This window comes from Gorilla gorilla, chromosome 10, assembly GCF_029281585.2.
Source record: "Gorilla gorilla gorilla isolate KB3781 chromosome 10, NHGRI_mGorGor1-v2.1_pri, whole genome shotgun sequence".
Lineage (NCBI taxonomy): Eukaryota > Metazoa > Chordata > Mammalia > Primates > Hominidae > Gorilla > Gorilla gorilla.
In genome coordinates, this window is record NC_073234.2 from 71,746,108 (window position 1) to 71,766,634 (window position 20,527).

The 20,527-nt window shown below is 37.8% G+C and overlaps 1 protein-coding gene across 3 annotated transcripts in view; it reads left to right on the plus strand.

Moving 5' to 3' along the window:
• The window catches only part of TMTC1 (transmembrane O-mannosyltransferase targeting cadherins 1), a 284,520-nt gene that overhangs the window by 256,655 nt on the left and 7,338 nt on the right, over positions 1-20,527 (plus strand). For all 3 annotated transcript variants that reach the window (XM_019039302.4, XM_019039303.4, XM_055359438.2), the window contains 6 exons: positions 7,858-7,960; positions 9,966-10,101; positions 11,003-11,147; positions 12,088-12,225; positions 13,977-14,099; positions 16,531-16,608. In XM_019039302.4, the coding sequence (XP_018894847.3) occupies positions 7,858-7,960; positions 9,966-10,101; positions 11,003-11,147; positions 12,088-12,225; positions 13,977-14,099; positions 16,531-16,608 (723 nt within the window). The remainder of the gene's footprint in view (positions 1-7,857; positions 7,961-9,965; positions 10,102-11,002; positions 11,148-12,087; positions 12,226-13,976; positions 14,100-16,530; positions 16,609-20,527) is intronic.

Here is a 20,527-nt window from a genome sequence, read left to right on the forward strand (position 1 = left end):
CCAAATCCCCCTCTGCGAGAAACACCCAAGAATGATCAATAAAAAAAATAAAGTAAAATAAAATTTAAAAAAAAGTGTGCTATATTGGGTAATTATAGCATATAAAAAGTGGGGATGTTGACTGTGTTTTATCTCTCTTCCAAGGCCCATTTTATTTCCACACCACTGAAAATGCTTTAAGTCTTGGAGAGGAGCCCATGGCTGCATGCTGCCCATTTTTAACTGCTGCCCTCGAAGGCCAATTTCACAGGATGGCTGGGGACTCTGGTGTACAGCAGACGGTATTAATATGTCACAACCATTCCCTGGGTCACAAATATTTTTAATTAAAGTTGTCCTATAAATAGCTTACATTCATTTCCTCTGGAACTTACAAGTCAGTAGAGACTAGAAATGATCAGGCTTAGGTCAGGACTTGTAGCCAGTTGAATTAAATGAAAATGAGTGCTCGAAATTGAGCTTCAGTGATTAAATAATAGTGTTATTTAAGATAAATGCATTACCCTTCCAGAGAAGGTGGAATTTACTTTAAACACCCATACAGTATTTTCTTCCTGGAGAAGTGTTTTGTTTTTTGTTTATGAGTAGAGTTGACCATTCCATGAAATTGACAGTCAAGTGAAATGAATAGAAAGACAGATCTTAAAGACCTTTTCATAGAGCCTTGAAACTGCCATTGGGGTTACTGAAGGTGTAGGGCTGTGATTCATTGCCCTTGACACACTCAGTCTTTAGATCTCACTATTTCTTTGGATTTTGAAAATATCATTTCCAGTGGAAAATCAGCTCCGCTAATGGATGCAAAAATAAAAGAGAAGATTTAGATGAAAAAGATAATCTCTTTGCCTATTTTGGAGGAGCAAGAAAGTGGGAAAAAAGTAATATTAGATCCAGTAAAGCAGTAATTGCTCTTAAAAACTGTTGTTAATAGTGGTGTAATTGACTTCAGAAGCTGAGACTGTGAGGACATCAATTGTATTCCTTTCAGGAAAAACACCTTCTAACTTAACTAGCTTGGTTATAAAGATGTTTTTCAGATCTCACGTAGCCACAGATAGTTTTCAAGCACATCTGTGTTACACAGCCACTGAAGTTAATAGTGACCAATGCCCTTGGGCATTTGGATCATGACAGGTGTACAGTATCTATCCCCAGGTGTGGATGCCACTCTTGGCTGCCTCCCACATACCTTGTGCTTCTCTTCCCACAGCTACATTATTGCCTCCTTCTTGTCTGAATTCCACTCAGTAGTGAAGGTAGGGATTGTGTCTCTCACTCACTGTTCTGTTTCACTGTATACATGCATGGCACATGCATGGTGTTAAGTTTAACTTGACACAGCTTCCGTCTCATGTTGTCTTTCTCAGATCTTTTAACTGAAAAACAGAGCCTCTTCTCCCTCAAGGAATAAATGCTTTTTAAAACCTTTTAATTATCATTTTGGCTAAATGAATTACTATTATTCTACAGTGACCTGTGATCATATTTTAATTAAATGTTTTAAACCTTGACATATTTGACAGGCTTCTTTCCTTAAATCAAATTTCAAGTTGGAAATGAAGTCTTTTTGACCTCAGCTAACTTGAGACTCTGCAGAGGCCTTCTGCAGCATCCAAAAGAGAGTTTATAGACTTATTTGACATGTAAAACTATGAGAAGCATTGTCAAATAAGTAATGTTTAGCCTTTGAGTTATGTTTTTATGGATACATTATTAATATATGTTCCAAAATTATGAGATTCCTAAAATTCTGATATGTCTTGGTATGTTATCCATCATAATTATGGTTATTATATTAAATTATTATAGGCCACAGGAAAAAAAAACAACTTTTGTGTCAATTACATCTTTAACCATGACCATAGTTAACTTTTCCATAGTTAATTGCTTAATTATGATACATTTTCTAAAAGCTCTTGATAAAGAAGTAAAATCCTAGAATGGCGTGTCTTCAAGGAGGTTCACAGAAAGGATGAAAAGAACCCTGACAAGCACTCTTGAAAACAGGTTTCTGATAACTTAAAGATCACATTATTTGGATTAAGAATTCCCAAAACTCTAATGAAGAGACTGACTGGGTTATAAAACTTCTAATCGAAGCAAGACAAGAATTAATTGAATACCAAGAAAACACTTTGCCAGATTTTCATGCTAAATCAGCTCTCACTAAAATGTTTTAAGTATACAATTTAAATAAACTTCTATGGTCCAGTTCAAATTACCTATGATGGCCCACCTAATAAACAGTGCTATACATCTGAATTGAAAAACAAAATTGGTATTTGAGAGGATCTAAATTCAGTATTAAGCATATACTCATGGAGAGCCTAAATGGCCACCTGGTCCTTCCTAAGTCCTTCAAGCTTTCATTGTTAAAAGTTCTGTATGCCATCACTCATCATAGGAGGGATAAACTGATCCAGGTTACATTTTTAAAGTATTTATTGGTATGGGGACTATTCTAAATTGCTAAAATGGTTGACTAATATTTGGTTGGTCAAACTCATAATCCTGGGAAGACAATCAAAACTTCAGGTACATTTCTGCTACCTGATGGGCCATTTAAACATTTATAAAGAAATTTCATTCAACTGTCATTTTTAATGCATATTTTCTGGTTATATGAAAGCTTTCTCATACAAAAATCTGATGGCTGTAATAGTAGCTAAAACATTATTAGAAAGTGTGTTTCCCTCATGGGACATTCCTAGAAAAATCTCTAGCAATAAAAGGCACTTGTTTCACTGGACAAGTTGTAAAACAATTAAATAAGGTATTTCAGATACAATAGCATTAGGCAAAGGTAACTGATTCAACTAGATTGTCTTATTCAAAAGTATTACAGGGGATACAGTGGATAATCAGATTCACTCCCAGGGGAAAACGTAAGTTGGCCTTTCTAAAATAGTCAGTAGAGGGCCTATATCCCTAATAACAAAACCTCATTTACCTTCTGGTCTGAAACTCTGATATGACTAAATGCTACAAGGCTTTAATACATCATGCCAAAGTATACTTTCGCTAGATTAAAAAAAAAAAAAAAAACTTTTCATGATCAGTGACTGTGGACAATCAAACCCTTCATGGTCTAAAACCCAGAGACTGGATATTCTGAAAATGATATCAGAAAAAGACTGCTCTATTGCTGAGCACAGTGGCTCACACCTGTAATCCCAGTATTTTGGGAGGCCAAGGTGGGTGGATCACCTGAGGTCAGGAGTTCGAGACCAGCCTGGCCAACATGGTGAAACCCTGTCTCTACTAAAAATACAAAAATTAGCCACTGGGTGTGGTGGTGAGTGCCTGTAATCCCAGCTTATTGGGAGGCTGAGGCAGGAGAATCGCCTGAACCCAGGAGACGGAGGTTGCGGTGAGCTGAGATCCTGCCATTGCACTCCAGCCTGGGTGACAGAGCAAAACTCCATCTCAAAGAAAAAAAAAAAAAAAAAAAGACTGCCCTTGCCACCCACACTACAGCAAACCTTTGGGACCTCAAAGCTTAGGTTCATAATCTCACAACTGAAAAGGGCCCTCCAGACTCTTTGAACTATACACCCATTTGAAACCTTAAGATAAAGCTAACCAGGAAAGTTTCTCCCCAAAACAGATGGCATCCTAGACATGGACAGCTTTCCCAAGATCACAGATCAAGACTTTTCTGCTATCATCAGACTCTTCTTACCTCTCTTAATTTTTTCCTTGCTTATGCCTGTATAAACAATAAAACTAAAAAGGGAGATTTGTGTACATCATGAGGTATAACTTTATTTGTAGAGGACTTTGCAACCAGCATTATACATTGACAGTCTTATGCCTGGGTAGAAAAGATTCAGGACCAATGTGAGCAAAAACATTTAATGGCATCTTTATTCTTCCATAATCAGTCAGAACCAGAACATTGGTTCATTCCTTTTAACCTACATCATAGGTTTAAAACAACATTGCCAGGGGGCCTTCACTCTTCTAGTGAAGTTTAAACATGGAGTTTCTTTACACTCTTCTAGACATAATTCTTAGGCCCCTTTTCCCATAATTTAAAGGAGATAATGATTACAATTCATCCCTCATAATAGGCTCCATAACAGATTGTACTACAAAGACTGATTACACAAAAGTCATCTTTAAATTCTCTTGCTAAGGTTGTGCTGGATAATAAAATTACTCTAGATTGTCTACTGGATAAACAGAAAGAAATCTGTATCATTACTGACTCTATTTGTTACATGTAAATAAATGCATTGAATATTACAGAGATTTGGTTGTAGGGTATTAATAAACAGACTGCTTGATTAAAACAAGTAGACTCCTTTTCTGGCTCATTCTTTGATCTGTTTCATTTTAGTTGGTTTGGTTCATGGAGATGCTGACTAAGGAGCATACTCCAAACTCTTGATTTGATCCTCTTGATCATTATAATTGTCTCTCTGGCACACTATGTTCCCTCAGAAGTTTTCAATGGTTACATACAGCCATTTGTAAAATGTCAAATGGTCTCTCTTTAATTGAGATGACAAAAACTCAAAAAAGAGTGTTCTCATAAAGACATCATAACCAATAAATGATGTACTGAGACCAAAACCTTAAAATAATGGTAACTGAGAATGGCGTTAAAAGCCTAATGGTCACACTCACCTAAGTAAAATCATGACCAAAAGGAAGAAACTGTTAAACAAAATTAGGAGATGCCATTATTTTGGACTGAGTTCATACAATAGTCCCGAGCAGACCAGACCAAACCAAAATAGAGTCACTCATGCTAAATGTGACATAATCAAACTAAAATTTTTTAAAAAAATCCTAAACAGATAAGTCCTAAAACAGACCTGAATTTTCTTTCTCCTCTCCAAAAAACAAGAGATTCCAACACAGAGAGGTCCCCTCTACTGTCTTTCAAAAAAAAACCTAAAAAAACCCATCTTACAAAGCTCACTGTTCTGCTCTTTCCCAGTAAAACTTAAGACCAAATTAGTGCCTTTACGATAGTGGTAGAGTGAAATCAATGCCTACAGTTTTGGTTCACCTCTCAATTTTGAGGGGAGCATTGTTAAATGTAGCCTAAACCTGCCTCCTTACATATTTTAAGCTTGCCCTAAAAGTTTCTCTGTACCTAGTAAACTGTAACCTAACTGGATGCATAAACAGACCACCTTGTGCCTATTACTCTCCTACCAATCAGCCAATCAAGACAGCCAGCTGTTCAAACTATGTTCAAGTGAGACAAACACTGAGCTGTAACCAGTTCAGCCATTTCTGTACCTCACTTCTGTTTTCTGTAAGTCGCTTTCCTTTTTCTGTCTGTAAATCCTCCCTGACCACATGGCAGTGGCAAAGTCTCCTTGAACCTGTTCTGGTTCAGGGGGTTGCCCAATCTGTGAACTCTTTCTTGCTCAAATAAACTTTGTTACATTTAATTCATCTAAAGTTTTTCTTTTAACAATGGTGTTCGTGAAATATTTGTCAAGGAAAGGGAGGGAGGGACAGGTTGGATGGATGAACAGATGGACAGATACCCAAAAGTGTAACTGTTTATGCCAGTCATGTTTGTTTATTTCCAAAAATACTGCTTTTATTCAGGGCTCCCCAATTCCCCACTGGCCCACTGAAAACCTAGCTTCTATTCTCTGTCCCCATGTAGCTATGAGATTTTGGATAAGTAAGGATAAAGACCAGCATGATAAACCAACATGCTGACCATGTGCTGAGCATTGTTCTGAGTGTTTCAAATGTTTTAATAGATTTAATCCTCAAAACAACCCTATAAGGTAAGTATGATTGTTGTCCCTGATTTACAGTTGGGGCACATGGCGGGTAAGAAAGGTCACACATGCAGTCAAATCTTGGGAGCCTCGTTCTTAACCACTATGTCATACTTCTATAGCCATTGCAGTAAATGCATGTGGAATGAATGGATACATGAATATATACCCTATGGTACTCTCTAGATGTTAATTTTCTCAGGTTGTTATATAATTTCTGTTCTGCCTGTCTTCATTACATACACACACACACACACACACACACACACACACACACATTGTCAGTCCTTCAATGGATGAGAGCTTCAGAAAGCTTTTCTTCTCTTCAATAGATTGAAAGGAAATATTTTGAGACTTTAATTCATCTTCAAATTTTTTGAATTTGATAATTTGTTGAGTTTGGCAATTAAAAAACATATTTTTAGAGACATGGATCCTTATTTTTGCTGGAGTGTGGATGAAGTTTGACAAACCACACCTTGTTCCCTAATGTTACTTAAATGTAGGAACTCAAATAGATGGCATTGGTCATTCCACAGAGTGTAAAGTATATGTCCCTTTCTGGGTCAAATCAGATTTGGGCTTCTTGGCTTATTGTTCAGCCCTCAATGTAAATATCTAAACACATAATAATCACAAGCTTAAGGTGCTACATCTCAGGAAATTGTTGCTCTACATTCCTTTGTCATGTGTCTGGTTGAATGCTCGGTAGGAGTAACTTGAGATAAGGTTTTGGAAAATGTCCATACTCAGGGCATATATGTATTTTTTAAAGCTGGCATGTGCTTTGTGCCAAATCATCTTATTTTACGTGACCATCGCAGCTGTACTAGGAAAAGATGACATTGTTAACTTGTGGGTAAATAAGTCTTAGTATCTGGGAAGCTTTGATTAATTAATTTCACCTTCTGTATAGTAAAAGTAAGTGTGACATAACAGTCTCTAATGGTTGTGAAAAATATACCTAAAAGAGCTAAGTGCAATGGTTCATGCCTGTAATCCCAGCACTTTGGTAGGCCAAGACAGGCAGATCACTTGAGGCCAGGAGTTCGAGACCAGCCTGGCCAACATGGGGAAACCCCATCTCCACTAAAAACACAAAAATTAGCTGGGCATGGTGGCACATGCCTGTAATCCCAGCTACTCAGGGAGCTGAGGTGGGAGGATCACTGGAGCCCAGGAGGCAGGAGTTGCAGTGAGCCGAGATCGCCCCATTGCACTCCAGCCAAGGCGACAGAGTGAGACTCTGTCTCAAAAAAAAAAGAAAGAAAAAGAAAAATGTACCTAAAAAGTAACTCAGAATTACTAAAGTTTGCTAAAGTGAATCTTTAGACAAATAGAACACAAGGGCAATTAGAATTGGAGCCCTAGAATGAGAGATGTGGTGATCGACCTGGAACCTTGCCACACAGGTTGGAGGTACACCCCTGAGGGGACATATAAACCTGTTGGAGGGAACAGCTCAGAGGTGGAAAGCATGGACTGAGTATGGGAAGTAACCACCAGTCTGGTGGGCTGTAGACATACTTCAAGTAACGAAAGGATAGGGCAGAGCCCTCCCCAACATCTGCATCTGCCTCCCCTCTCTACTTCCCTCAAAAACTTCCCAAAACAAGCAGTACAGTATATAGATAAAAAGAGAGTCATCTATCCAAATGCAGCTAGAAAACAAATTCCCCAGACTGCCCTGCCTCCCAACCACATTGCCACCTCTGAAAACATTCCACCATTTTTGCATCCCCCGTTTTCCTATGGAGAGTCACCGGGGTGAAGGGCATGCTATTCGAACAACTATTTTCAGTCCTTTTTCACCAGTAGGCGTGCATGTTGTACAGGTCCGTATCCCTCCAAAGGTCCCATTTGAGAAAACATCATCTTTTTCGCCCTAAGGGAACTAAATACAGATATGAATTTTGGGTATTTTGTACACAGTTAATATTGCCTTTAATTCAAACAAAGTTCACAGTGCCTTATCTCAGTAGCCTGTTGTATATTAGGTGCTTAGTAAGATTTATTTTTTTTTGCTTTTCCTGCTCCTAATATTCAGTTATTGTTGGTTTTAAAAAGCTTTCTCACTTATTTTGTTTCTTTCTTTTTAAAGGAGCGGTTTAAAGAAGCTGAAGAAATATACCAAACTGGAATAAAGAACTGTCCAGACAGCTCAGATTTACACAACAACTATGGGGTTTTCTTAGTTGATACTGGTAAGTGAAATTAAAGAGAAACTGTACTGCTGAGATTAGCTAATACAATTTATCAAGCAAAATGGAAGGCAAATAATCCTCAGAAGTAAAATTCACTGGGCTTGGCAGGAAGCTCACACTATTGACAGTCATTATACCTCGGGGCTGTCATTTCTCTAGATCCTCAAGCTCGATTCAGTAAAATCTGGCCATTCTCATACTCATTTCTCTATGGAAAACTCCCCAGGGGACAGGAAGTAGCCTTATGATTTAATAAGTCCCAGTCTTCTTTGAATATTATTTATATATATTTATAAATCCATGATGATGAAATGTTTCTCTACAATGATGCAAAACCTGCCTCTGAAAGCAGTTACTGGCAGATGGTAAATACTTTTCTATAACATATTTTTTAAAAGCCTCCAGAATTGTTCCATCATTCCTTCCTTGATGTACATTAGAAACTGCATTATTAAAATTGATACAATGCTCTTATATGACAGGTGCTATATAAAATACACTTACTTCATCTTAGTTAATGCAAAACATTACTGGGCATGAATTCTGTTTTCTTTATGACTTATGTAGTGCCTCTGTACTGTTGGCATGCAATGTAAGTAATGAAATTATATTTAAATGTAAGGCCAAAGCACCACTTTGTTCTTGTTGATTACTAGACTAGCTGCCCTGCAGTAAAATTTAGTTTAATTAGTTTTTCAATATGAAATGCTTAAAGGGGTTTTATTTTCAAGGATATTTGGAGCTCTCTTGTTTTACAGAATATAAAATTTACATTCTGATACATCTAAGAAACTTACCTTATTTTTGCCTGTGTAAAATTGTTGTGTAGTGCCACCTGCTGGTTCATTGGCCACATAATAATAAACTGTCTTAAAAATATAAAAACTAGAAGAAACCTCTAGTTGGGCAGGTCTAACCCTCCTCCTTTTACTTCAACAACAGTCCCACCCCACCACACCCCTAAAAATGATAACTCTGTGACCACCCTATGACATTGAGCCTCTGCCTCCAGAGACAGAGTCTCCTAGGGACCTCCTAGTCAAACTTGTATTCAAACAGATACACTTGAAAAGATTTCTGTGTAGATAATAGACATTCCATTCTATTTAGAATTTCACAGTGTTCTGGAGTTTAGTTACTGAATATAGTTTCACCAGGAAGCTACTTTGAAGAAACCTATCAGACTAGAGGGCCTTCATTCTGCTTCTGGCCTTATTCTCACTTGCCTTGGGATCTTTATCAAGTCTCTTGAGTATCTTTGCACTTTAGTGTCTATATCTTTAAAGTGGAAAATTTTTGTGTGTGTGGTTTTTTAAATATCTCTTAAATCCTGATAAACAGCTAAACAGTATCAAAAGGCAGCTAAATTGTATAAAAAATACCTGCGAAAACTACACAAATATAAGTATTTAAAAATACATAATGCATTGGACAAGTGCATGGTGGCATTATTATGTTGGAAGTCTTATTAAGTGCCGTTCAAATGAAAGTGCATGATTTTAAAAGAGATTTTCACTATAGAGCTGATATGTGTTATTTAAAGTAGTGCTTCAATTGCTATGTTGAAGTATAGTTCATTGAGACAGGCCCTTAGAAATTGCTTCTGGACGGTTTTATTTCTACAGTAGCCTGTTCTATTTTTTATATAATGAGAGCCAGTTATATCTTGGATAAATAACAATCACTAATAATCTGAAGGCATCCTATTAGCAAGAGCGATGACCAGAAAAATTTCGACTAAAATAATATATATAATTAAAACAATAGGTTTTAGTTTTTACTGCTTTTTTGTTAATTTTTTTGGAAGTATGAATGAACAGTGAAATTGTTCAAAGTTAGGCAATGGCCAGGATGAGAAGCTGAAATGCAAGCTAATTTGCATATTGAATAATTTTGGTATAACTCTGTAATAATGAGAAAGAATTATGTCAGAAGAGAAAGTGAAATGTTCATGTCTTTTATAAAAAGGCATGTTCTGCTCTTACCAACCTGTCACTGGTTACAGGCTTACCAGAAAAGGCAGTGGCCCATTACCAGCAGGCCATCAAACTTAGCCCCAGTCATCACGTGGCCATGGTGAACTTGGGAAGACTCTACAGGTCACTGGGAGAGAACAGCATGGCTGAAGAATGGTATAAGCGGTAAAGTTCCCTTTCTTTTCTTTATAAGTTGCCCAGGAACCTCAGCAATCACTCATCAGCTTCTTAGTTAATCGGAATAGGTGTGCTCTCAGAATACTAGCAAATTTTGCCAATTCAGGTGATACAAATTCTTATCTCCAAAGAAAGCAACCACAATATAAATGGGATCATAATTCATGACTTTGGCTTGCTGGTTAGACTATAGTGCTGAACCAAGGTTGAAATTTAATTCCCACTGTAGTCAGTTTGTTGCTTTCTGAAGCCATGGATTGCAACCCCAATCATAAACAGCAATTTAAAAAATGAGGATACGTGAAAAACTATGCACACATGAGAACAAATTCATCATAATTAATGAGAAAGATCCTTGGGGCTCAGTTTCCATATTGATAGGTCAATAAGACATTCTTACGTTCCAACTATGGCATCATGATCATTTTGTAAAAACCTTGTTCTTGGCCAGGCGCGGTGGCTCATGCCTGTAATCCCAACACTTTGGGAGGCCAAGATGGTCAAATCACCTGAGGTCAGATGTTCAAGACCAACTTGGCCAACATGGTGAAACCTCGTCTCTACTAAAAGTACAAAAATTAGCTGGGCATGATGGCGGGCACCTGTAATCCCTGCTACTCAGGAGGCTGAGGCAGGAGAATCACTTGAACCTGGGAGGTGGAGGTTGCATGAGCCAAGATTGTGCCACTGCACTCCAGCCTGGGTGACAGAGTGAGACTCTGTCTCAAAAAAAAAAGAAAAAGCCAAAAACCTTGTTGTTGATATAAAAACAAAGACCATATTGGAGCAGAGGTTCAAACCATGGACCGTCTTCCCTAAATCTAAGCCTAGACATTTGGAAATGTACCTATTAGAAGAGAAATGTCATTTAGATTTTCTCCAAACTCAGCGCCCTGCAGGTGGCACACAAAGCTGAGATATTGTCACCTTTGGGAGCACTGTATTACAACACTGGCCGATACGAAGAGGCTTTGCAGATTTACCAGGAAGCTGCAGCACTTCAGCCTTCTCAGAGGGAGCTCCGCTTGGCACTGGTGAGTAGGATGAAAGAAAATGAAGCTGGCAACCTAAGCACAGGCAGCCATAGAGAGAGCTGTAGTCCTCACGCCTCAAAACTGGAGCTGGAATGCCATAATATATCCACTGTATGAATATTCATACAGCCAATGTTAGAGCCATTCTCTAAAGACATCGACACCAAAAATACTGCATTTTTGTTTTGAAATAACTTCAAACTTATGAAAGTGTTGCAAGAATAGTAAAAAATTTACATATACCCTTTCATCCAGATCCAATGATTTGTAACATTTTGATTCATTTATCACTCCGTTGTGTATGCATATGTAGATGTATATGTACATACATGTATATGTGTGCATATTTAAATATGTATGTTTGTATATACCTATTATTAGTGTGTGTTATTTTTTTCCTGAACCATGTGGGAATTAGTTGTATATATCATTCCCCTTTATCTCTAAATACCTTTGCAAATAGTTTCTAAGAAGGACATTCTCTAACATAACCACAGTGTGTTTATTAGACTCAGGAAAATTAACATTCATACCAACAAAATTTTTATTTCAGTCTTTGGAACTTCACTCATGATTTTTCTTAGATGTGCAATAAATCAAATTTGTTATCTTGCTATAAACACACTGTTCTGATGAAATCAGAGGAAATTCTTTCTCTTCTGACATATTCAGTCAACCTTTTTTAAAAGCCACAAGCCATTTCATTGGATATATTTAGTGTTTCTGCCACTCACTCACAAATGCATGCACAAAACTAAATAAAGAAACAAACAGCAAAAAGTCAAAACCTGAAAACCGGTGATTCAGCCTTCTCTCTGAGTCACTAAATTGATGCTGAGCATGTTTGTCAGGAGTGCATTCTGAATGCTTCTATTCAGGGATGCTTTATTTGATAAGGTAATGAAGTCTCTGCTAAGCCAAGGTCCATGTGTTTTTGTAGGCTCAGGTTTTGGCCGTGATGGGTCAGACAAAAGAAGCTGAAAAGATGACCAATCACATTGTGTCGGAGGAGACCGGATGCCTTGAATGCTATCGCCTCTTGTCAGCCATCTATAGCAAGCAGGAGAACCACGACAAGGTAAAGAAGGACGTTGTTTAGAGTTCTTTGGATTCATGGGTTAAACATGGGGTGCACCTAAGTGATTCTCCAGTTTGCATGTTTATAAGCCTGGGAAATCTTAAATCTTATCAGTCAGCATATCCTATCTCTTGGAAACTTTTCACAGATATCCCCTTAACACCTAAGATGTCCCCTTATAATAATATTTTTCTTGGCTTATCCTTGGTGTAAAGCTTTTATGTGGTATTGTCTTAGTTTGTTTTCAGCTAAGTCTATAAAGATCAAGACCAACATTTATATGCTTTATTATTTTGTATTTTCTTTCTTATATATAGTTTTATGTAATCCTCATAACAACCATGCTTTACAGGGTTGTTATGAGGATTACATAAAACAATATAGAAGAGGAATATATAGGAAGATTACATGAAACAATATATAAGAAGGAAACACAGGGTGACCCGGTGTCACAACTGTTATTGTTTATCTCCATTTTAAAAGTCACGTAATCAGTAAATTTATAAACTGACTCAATGAAGTAATTGTTGAAGGCCCACTATGTCCTGGCCACTGTAGTAGGCATCAGAAATAAAGTGGTATGAAAAAATAAAAAACAAAAAGTCACTGCCCTTGTCTTCATGTAGCTAACCCATAGAGAAGGAGATTAAACAGGTACTCACAAAACAAATGTAGAGTGACAGCTGTGCCCAGGAATATCATGAAGCGCTACCTCTCCCAAAGAGCATATAATCAGGGGACACGATGAGTCTGGGAGGCCAGGTTTCCCTGTAAAGTGATGTGGAGGTGAGGGCTGGATGAAGAATAAGAATTGTTAGGCAGAGGAAGAAGCAAGGCGGATTCTGGGCAGGGAAATGCACATGCAAAGCCCTGTGGCAGCAGTGAGGGGCCTCTCTGAGGAATGGGAGTGAGGGAGCGGGAGCACCGTAGGAATGCAAGCACAGGCTGCTGGGAGGAGACTCCATGGGGCCAGGCCAAGGGTTTTGTTCCTTACCATGGGAGAAGTTTTGGGTTTTTGTGGAGAGGAGCAACATGATCAGATATTTGCTTTGAAGGGATCTTTGGCTGCAGTGGGGTCAGTGGGTGCTGGGGGCAGAATGGTCACTAGGACCTGAGAGGGGCTGGTGGCGTGGTCCAGATGAACACATGGTCAGGGAAAACGTCTGATGCCAAATCTTGTTTTCTTTCAACGGTATCGCACCACCTCCCTGTAAAGTAATCAAGGATATTTTATTGCCACTCATCGATATGTGGGAAAACTGGAGTGTAAGAAAGTTATTTTGTCAGGGCCACTAATTCCCAGTGAGAAAATCAAAGATAGTGAAGAATGTATATATATTTGAGACAAGGTCTTCCTCTGTTGCCCAGGCTGGAGTGCAGTGGCATGATCTCACCTCACTAGAAGGTCCACCTCCCAGGGCTCAAGAGATCCTCCCACCTCAGCCCCCCCAGTAGCTGGGATTACAGGTGTGCACCATCACACCTGGCTAATTTTTGTATTTTTTTGTAGAGACAGGTTTTCACCATGTTGCCCAGACTGATCTCGAGCTACTGGGCAATCTGCCCGCTTCAACCTCCCGAACTACTAGGATTACAGCCATTAGCCACCACGCCTGACCAAGAATTGTATTTTGATTGTCACATACCATACCTGCTGACACATAGGAACAAAAAGTATAAATTTGATCAGTTAAATAAGTTTTTCTTTAACTAATCTGCATTTATTCTGTCTTAATTTCTAACCTCTGCAGGCACTTGATGCTATAGACAAGGCTCTCCAGCTGAAACCAAAGGACCCAAAAGTCATTTCTGAACTTTTTTTCACAAAAGGAAACCAATTAAGAGAGCAGAACCTTCTTGACAAAGCTTTTGAGGTATAAACTCTTCATAAAATTATATCATCAAATTCACAGATTAAAATTAATTCTCTTTTGATCTTTAAGGAAACATGTACAGTAAGATCTAAGATCACTGGCATATTTGTGGAGTGAGTGAGGTTTTTTAACTAATTGACTAAGTTTTGTTTATTTTTTATCATTGAGCATCTGGCCCTTGACTGAATCAGAGTTGCACATTTATTTTTCTGAATAATCACCTTTAATTTGATGTTGACAGCATTCCACATTTTGGCCTCAAACTAGCTTCTCTCTGTCTGTGTCTCTGCCTGCAAGACCTTCTATTCCAGCTGGACTAGTACCTGAAAAGCCTTGGACATTTCCACATGTCCTTGAAATGCCCTCTCTTGACTTGGAGGATGAGATTTCCACTCATCCACCAAGATACAGTCTTTGTCCTCCTGCCTTAGGAAGCCCTCCCTAACCATCCTTATTCCCTGTGACCTTACTTCTTCTGAACTCTTAAAAAGCATGGACTGTCTCATGAAGGTACCAGTCATTTGAAAGTGTCACATATTACATTGTATTATTAGGTCCGTCCCCTAACCCCCGTATGTGTGTGTGTGTGTGTCTGTGTGTGCAGGCACGCACAAATCCTTGCATAGTTTATCTCCCCAGTTAGATTGGACTTTCCTTGTAGAGAGGGACTGCATCCTTCTCTGTTCTAAAACAATGTTTTGCATCTTACAAGGTGTTCAGTATCTATGGCTTTGGAATAAAACTTATTCACAGGTTGAACTCAAGAAGACATTTATAAGTAGAAATAGAAATGTTACAATGTTACGTACTTTAAAAATATGTAACAGTGTTACACACTTTCTCCTTATATCTGGTAAAGCCACAAATTATTGAAGTCATAAAATTATACTAAATATATTATAGGAAAAGAAAAATCTCAAATGATACAGTTGCGTTGGGAAATAAGTGAGTGGCTTTTAAAATATTATTGGAAAACACATGGAAAGATATTTGGGAAAGCTCATTTGAATGTGAATCCTTTAAACAAAAACATAAATTGTGGCATTTTTCTCTGAAAAATTGTAAGCATTTTTCTCAGAATTTGTAGGGTTTTCTCTGCCTTTTCAACATTTTCAATATCTTCATTCTTAAGTTATTTATAACTAATGTGAACATTATTAATAACTTAATTGTGAATATGTATGTGTGTGTGTGTATATACATATATATATATATATATATATGGCCATTGATTCATAATAACAGCTGAAATGTATTAGCACTCTGTGCATGATTCATATGTATTATGTAACTTAATCTTCACAAGAATCCTATAAGAAAGGCATGGTCATTATCATCATTTTATAGTTTTGTAAACTCAGGCTTAAAGGTCATATCTTGCTCAAAGTCACAGAAGTGGATAAGAGATGGTGTCAGGGTTTGAATCCAGGTCTCCTACACTACATTCGCATCTTCACTGATATAAATTAATCCAAGAGACACACCCTTTTGGTTTATTTTAGCAGCTTTTTGAAGGTATAGTTTCATAACATTTCTTTCTTTCCCCTAAAACTGAAGTAGAGTAGAATGGACCAGATTTTATTTGATGGACCTGTTTGGTCATATTCTTGCTGATGAAAACAGCAAGGAACATTAAAATATGTGCACAAATACTTAGCTTTGTAATTAAAGGCAATACCCTTAACCTGTGGCTTTATTTCAGGTGACCACTTGAGACTCAGTGGTGAGCACACCTTTGATACAAAACTTGCATAATGTTAAAAATATACCACACATCACTGATACTACATTTAATAGGATACATGTTATTCAGACCAAAGAAAGTGCTTGAGGGATAAGTAACTCTCTTTAAACATTTGAAGACTTTTCATGTGGCAGGGGAAAAAAGACTGTCTAATGAATAAAACTATCCCCTAGTAAAGTAGATGTTCTTAAAGAGGCGGTGATCCACTTTAAGAATTTCAGCATAGGCTGAATGACTGGGTCAGTTATATTGTAAAAGGGGATACTGCATTAGGGTTAAACTGTTCAGAAGACTACTCCAAAATTCTGTTATTATAAAAAGAATTTTCTTACCAATTCCATTTGCAGTGAAAAAAGGCCAGAAAGTACAATTTTCTTGCAGGTCAAGGCCAGTTAAAAATGATGTGCTATAATAGAAATCACCTGAATTCCCTGCAGGCATCCTCAGTCTCTGTAAGTCCAAAGGTCAGCTCTGCAGGGAAATTATACATTTCAGTTTCCTCCACTTTAGAATCATCAACTTTGAAAAATAATAGAAATAAGCAGGGTCTTCTGTGAACTAGTAGCGGCTGGTTTCATGTTATTACTACTTTAAATTTTCACACGTGAAGAAAGTGGTTTCTGCAATCCTGGAGTGTTAAAGATGGGGCTTTGTTTCCTAACCTGAGGATATTTCTTATTTATTTAGAGCTATAGAGTGGCTGTGCAACTAAACCCAGACCAAGCACAGGCCTGGATGAACATGGGTGGCATCCAACACATCAAGGTAGGAGAATAATTCACTCCCATGTGGACCGGGCTTTCCCCCTGTGTTTTCTCTTTCTGTCTTCTTTCTTAAAGGATTGAGGAACTATTGTTAATTTCCTTTTTGAAATCATTTGAATATCAACAGTATGGCAGTTTAAAAGTGAAATAGCTCAGTTTATGTTCATTTTGCATTATCTAGATACTGAATATCATGAAGCTGTTTTAAAAATAAATCTGTATGAATTAGATTTTATGATTTTTCTAACCATGAAGAAAATCATATGTACCTAACGGAAGTATCACACAGCAGGTAAAATCTGTTTATAGGAACTAAATCGTTGTTCAAGCTCAGTAGCTCAGTATAGCTTAATTTCTTCCCAGTTTAACTCACTGTCAAGATTAAAGTGTTACTTAGAATATTACTTCCTATTTCTTATATCTAATATCCCTTTTCTCCCTAATTTTTTACTGGAAAGCAAACTTGTTTGTTTTGTTTTGTTTTGTTTTTCCCAAAGGAAAAACACTACCTTTGGGTGAGTCTTCCCAAAGATTGAAAATGACCTTTGGGGGACTATTATCTGTAACTAATGCAATGAACGATTCGCCATCATTCATTTATTCATTCATCCATTCATTTTATAAGCATTTATGGCGAACATCCTATGTGTCAGATCCCCTGCTAGGCACTGGGAATACAGTAATGAACCAAGAAGACAAAAATTCCTGTTCTTATGGTGCTAGTAGGAGGAGATATATTAATACAAGGAGGAGGAGGAGGAGATACATTAATACAAGGAGGAGGAGGAGGAGATATATTAATACAAGGAGGAGGAGGAGATATATTAACACAAACATACATACATGAACATTTAATGCATGCATATGTGCATATGTATATGTATAAAATATATTAGCTGGTGATAAGTGCTAAGGAGAAAAAAGAGAAAGAAGATTGGAATGCCAGGCAATAAGGGCTAAAGTTTTAAATTCAGGTGGTTAGGAAAGGCCTCAGTTACAAAGTAGTATTTGAGAAGAGACCTGAAGGAGTGAGCCATGTGGCGAAACAGGGAAAGAGCACAAGCACGTGCAGAGGCCCTAAGGTTTGAGCACGCCTGTTGTTTAAAGTGAGGAGGCAGCGTGGCAAGGAGAGAGCGAAGAAAAGGAAATGGGAGAAGCTAGGGTCAGAGAGGGTGCAGGGTCAGATCATGCAGGCCTTCAAGGAGTTTGTAGGGACTTGGGCTTTTATGCCAAATGAGTCAGGGTTTTTGGAGGACTTTGAGCAGAGAAATGCCATGATCCAACATGTTTTTAAAGAACCACCCTTGCTTAGCTAACTGATTTTCAGTCTCTGCACTGATAAAATAGCAGTGTAGTGATTAAAATTTGAACAAAGTCCTAACGGGTTTTACTGTTAAGTGGAAACTGATCACTCTTGGAAACACACACAAAAAAGATGACCTATGATTACACAAATGGGAGGGGTTAATGGGATAATTACCCTGCAGCTGACAGCTTTGATCTGGTAGGTGGTGAATTCAAGCACGATATTTTTCAGAGCCAAATTGCCCAAGCTCTGATCTTAATGATAGTCTAGGGTGTCCAGTAGTATCTAGCTGGGAAACGTAGAATGAACTTACTTTAAAAGAGTAAAATGATAATTTTAAATATTTTTAATCATATGTTAAATAGTTACATTTTCAAATACAGTCATGTGCCACATGACATCATTTTGGTTCAAGATGGATCATATATATGATGATGTCTCATGGTCTCATAAGATTATAATACTGTGTTTTTACTACATCTTTTTTGTGTTTCAATATGTCTAGATACACAAATACCACTGCGTTACCATTGCCTACGGTATTCAGTACACTAATATGCTGTACGGGTTTGTGGTCTCGAATCCATAGGCTATATCATATAGTCTAGGTGTGTAGTAGTAAACTATTTCATCTAGGTTTATGTGGCTATATCCTATGATATTTGCCAAAAGGAAAATCACCTAATGACGCCTTTCTCAGAAGGTATCTTTGTCATTAAGTGACAAACAACTGCAATGTGCTCAATATGTTTTCAGGTGGAGTATATCTGCAGCTAAAATAATGGGTATAGTTGTTAATTAGAAAAAGTACAACAAATACACTCAAAAGTGTCCAAGAAGTCTGGAAATAGAGAAAATAGTATGTCTACTGCACTCTTTAACAGGTGAACCCATTGCTTTAAATTAGGAAGTACTTCCCTTGGGAAAGTGTCTAGAGATTAAAGAAGGATCTATTGACTACATTATTTTAAAATATAATTAGTGCTGAGTAAAAATTAGTTTATCCTGTTTTTTGTCTTTGTGGACATCATGTACTAGGCTGACCAATATAAAATTGCCACCTTTGCAGTTTTAAAGTGGTCAAATATCAGTTACTTTATGTGATTCAATCTAATGTAAATATATAAACAGGCACATGGCTCATATGTGGTCATTTTGATGCCACTATTAGAATGCAGAGTTGTCCTTATGAAGCCTAAAAGATAATTATGAACTTTCTGTGTCTTTTCCATTGCCAGGTAATGTGTGCATCCGGCACTGTTACCCATTCCTAGGCCTTGCTCCTTCCCTGAACCTGGGGGAAGCTTAGGCAGGCCTGAGAGCTCCAGCAAGGTTGAGAGTTAGAATAGTACTTTGCAAGGAGGTTGCAGAAAGAGATGGGGAGAGAGGAGCAAATGTCGTAGTTGTCTCTTGCTTATGACACTTGATTATAAAAAGTAATGCTTCTTATGAAGTTTCACACATAAGATGAAATGAGTGGACCAAGAAATTATAATACATTTTTTATCATCAAAGAGTTGCATCAACCAGGCTATAGCACAAAGTCTGATTTTCAATACTGCCTCATGAGAGTAAATATGCATTTTCTAGAATGGTGCTGTCCAGCAGAACTTTTGTGACAATGGAAATATTCAGTATCTGCCCTGTCCGAGGCAGTAGCCACTAGCTACACGTGGCTATTGAGCGCTTGAAATATGGCTGGTGCAACTGAGAAACTGAATTTTTAATTAATTGTAACTAATTTAAATTGGAAAAGCCACTTGTGACTAGTGGCCATCAAGTGAACACAGTTCTGGAAACTGGATAATTCAGATTTTTTTACCTAGCATCTAGGGAATTGGAGATACTGACTTAAAGGATATAATTATTTTTAAAAATAGGGCTTCTAGGCTGGGCACGGTGGCTCACACCCGTAATCCCAGCCCTTTGGGATGCCAAGGCAGGCAGATCACCTGAGGTCGGGAGTTTGAGAACAGCCTGGCCAACATGGTGAAACCCTTTCTCTACTACAAAAATACAAAAATTAGCCAGGCATGTTGTGGTGCACGCCTGTAGTCCCAGCTACTCGGGAGGCTGAGGCACGAGAATTGTTTGAACCTGGGAGGCAGAGGTTACAGTGAACTGACATTGCACCACTGCACTCCAGCCTGGGCTACAGAGAAAGAAAAAAAAAATACAGCTTCTAGTTTAGTGAAGAAAAGGGCAATTTGAGGGAGAGAAAAGGAACTGGGTTTTGTGTGAAAGGACAGAGAAGCCTGGTGATCAGAGAATAAGATCCCAAGGCACTTCACTGGGGCTGACATTCAGGGAGCCTCCTGGAAGAATCGTTTCAAAAGCAACTGCAGTCAAAACAGATTTTGAGAGCACTCTTAGACCCAAAAATGTATAGTTGTCTGCATGTAAGTGCTAAGGCTAATAAAAATCAGAAGACATTTGGAAGACATATCCTTGAATTGAAAAAAATAATAATTGAATATAGCAAATGCAAGTTCCCACTTGTTCAGCAATCTGTTTAACTTCTTATCAGAGTCATTGTTAATACTTCCTTTTGTTGTACATGCCAGTGCCTGGATATCTAATGTACAATTTCTTGTGCTGTCATTTCCACTTTCCT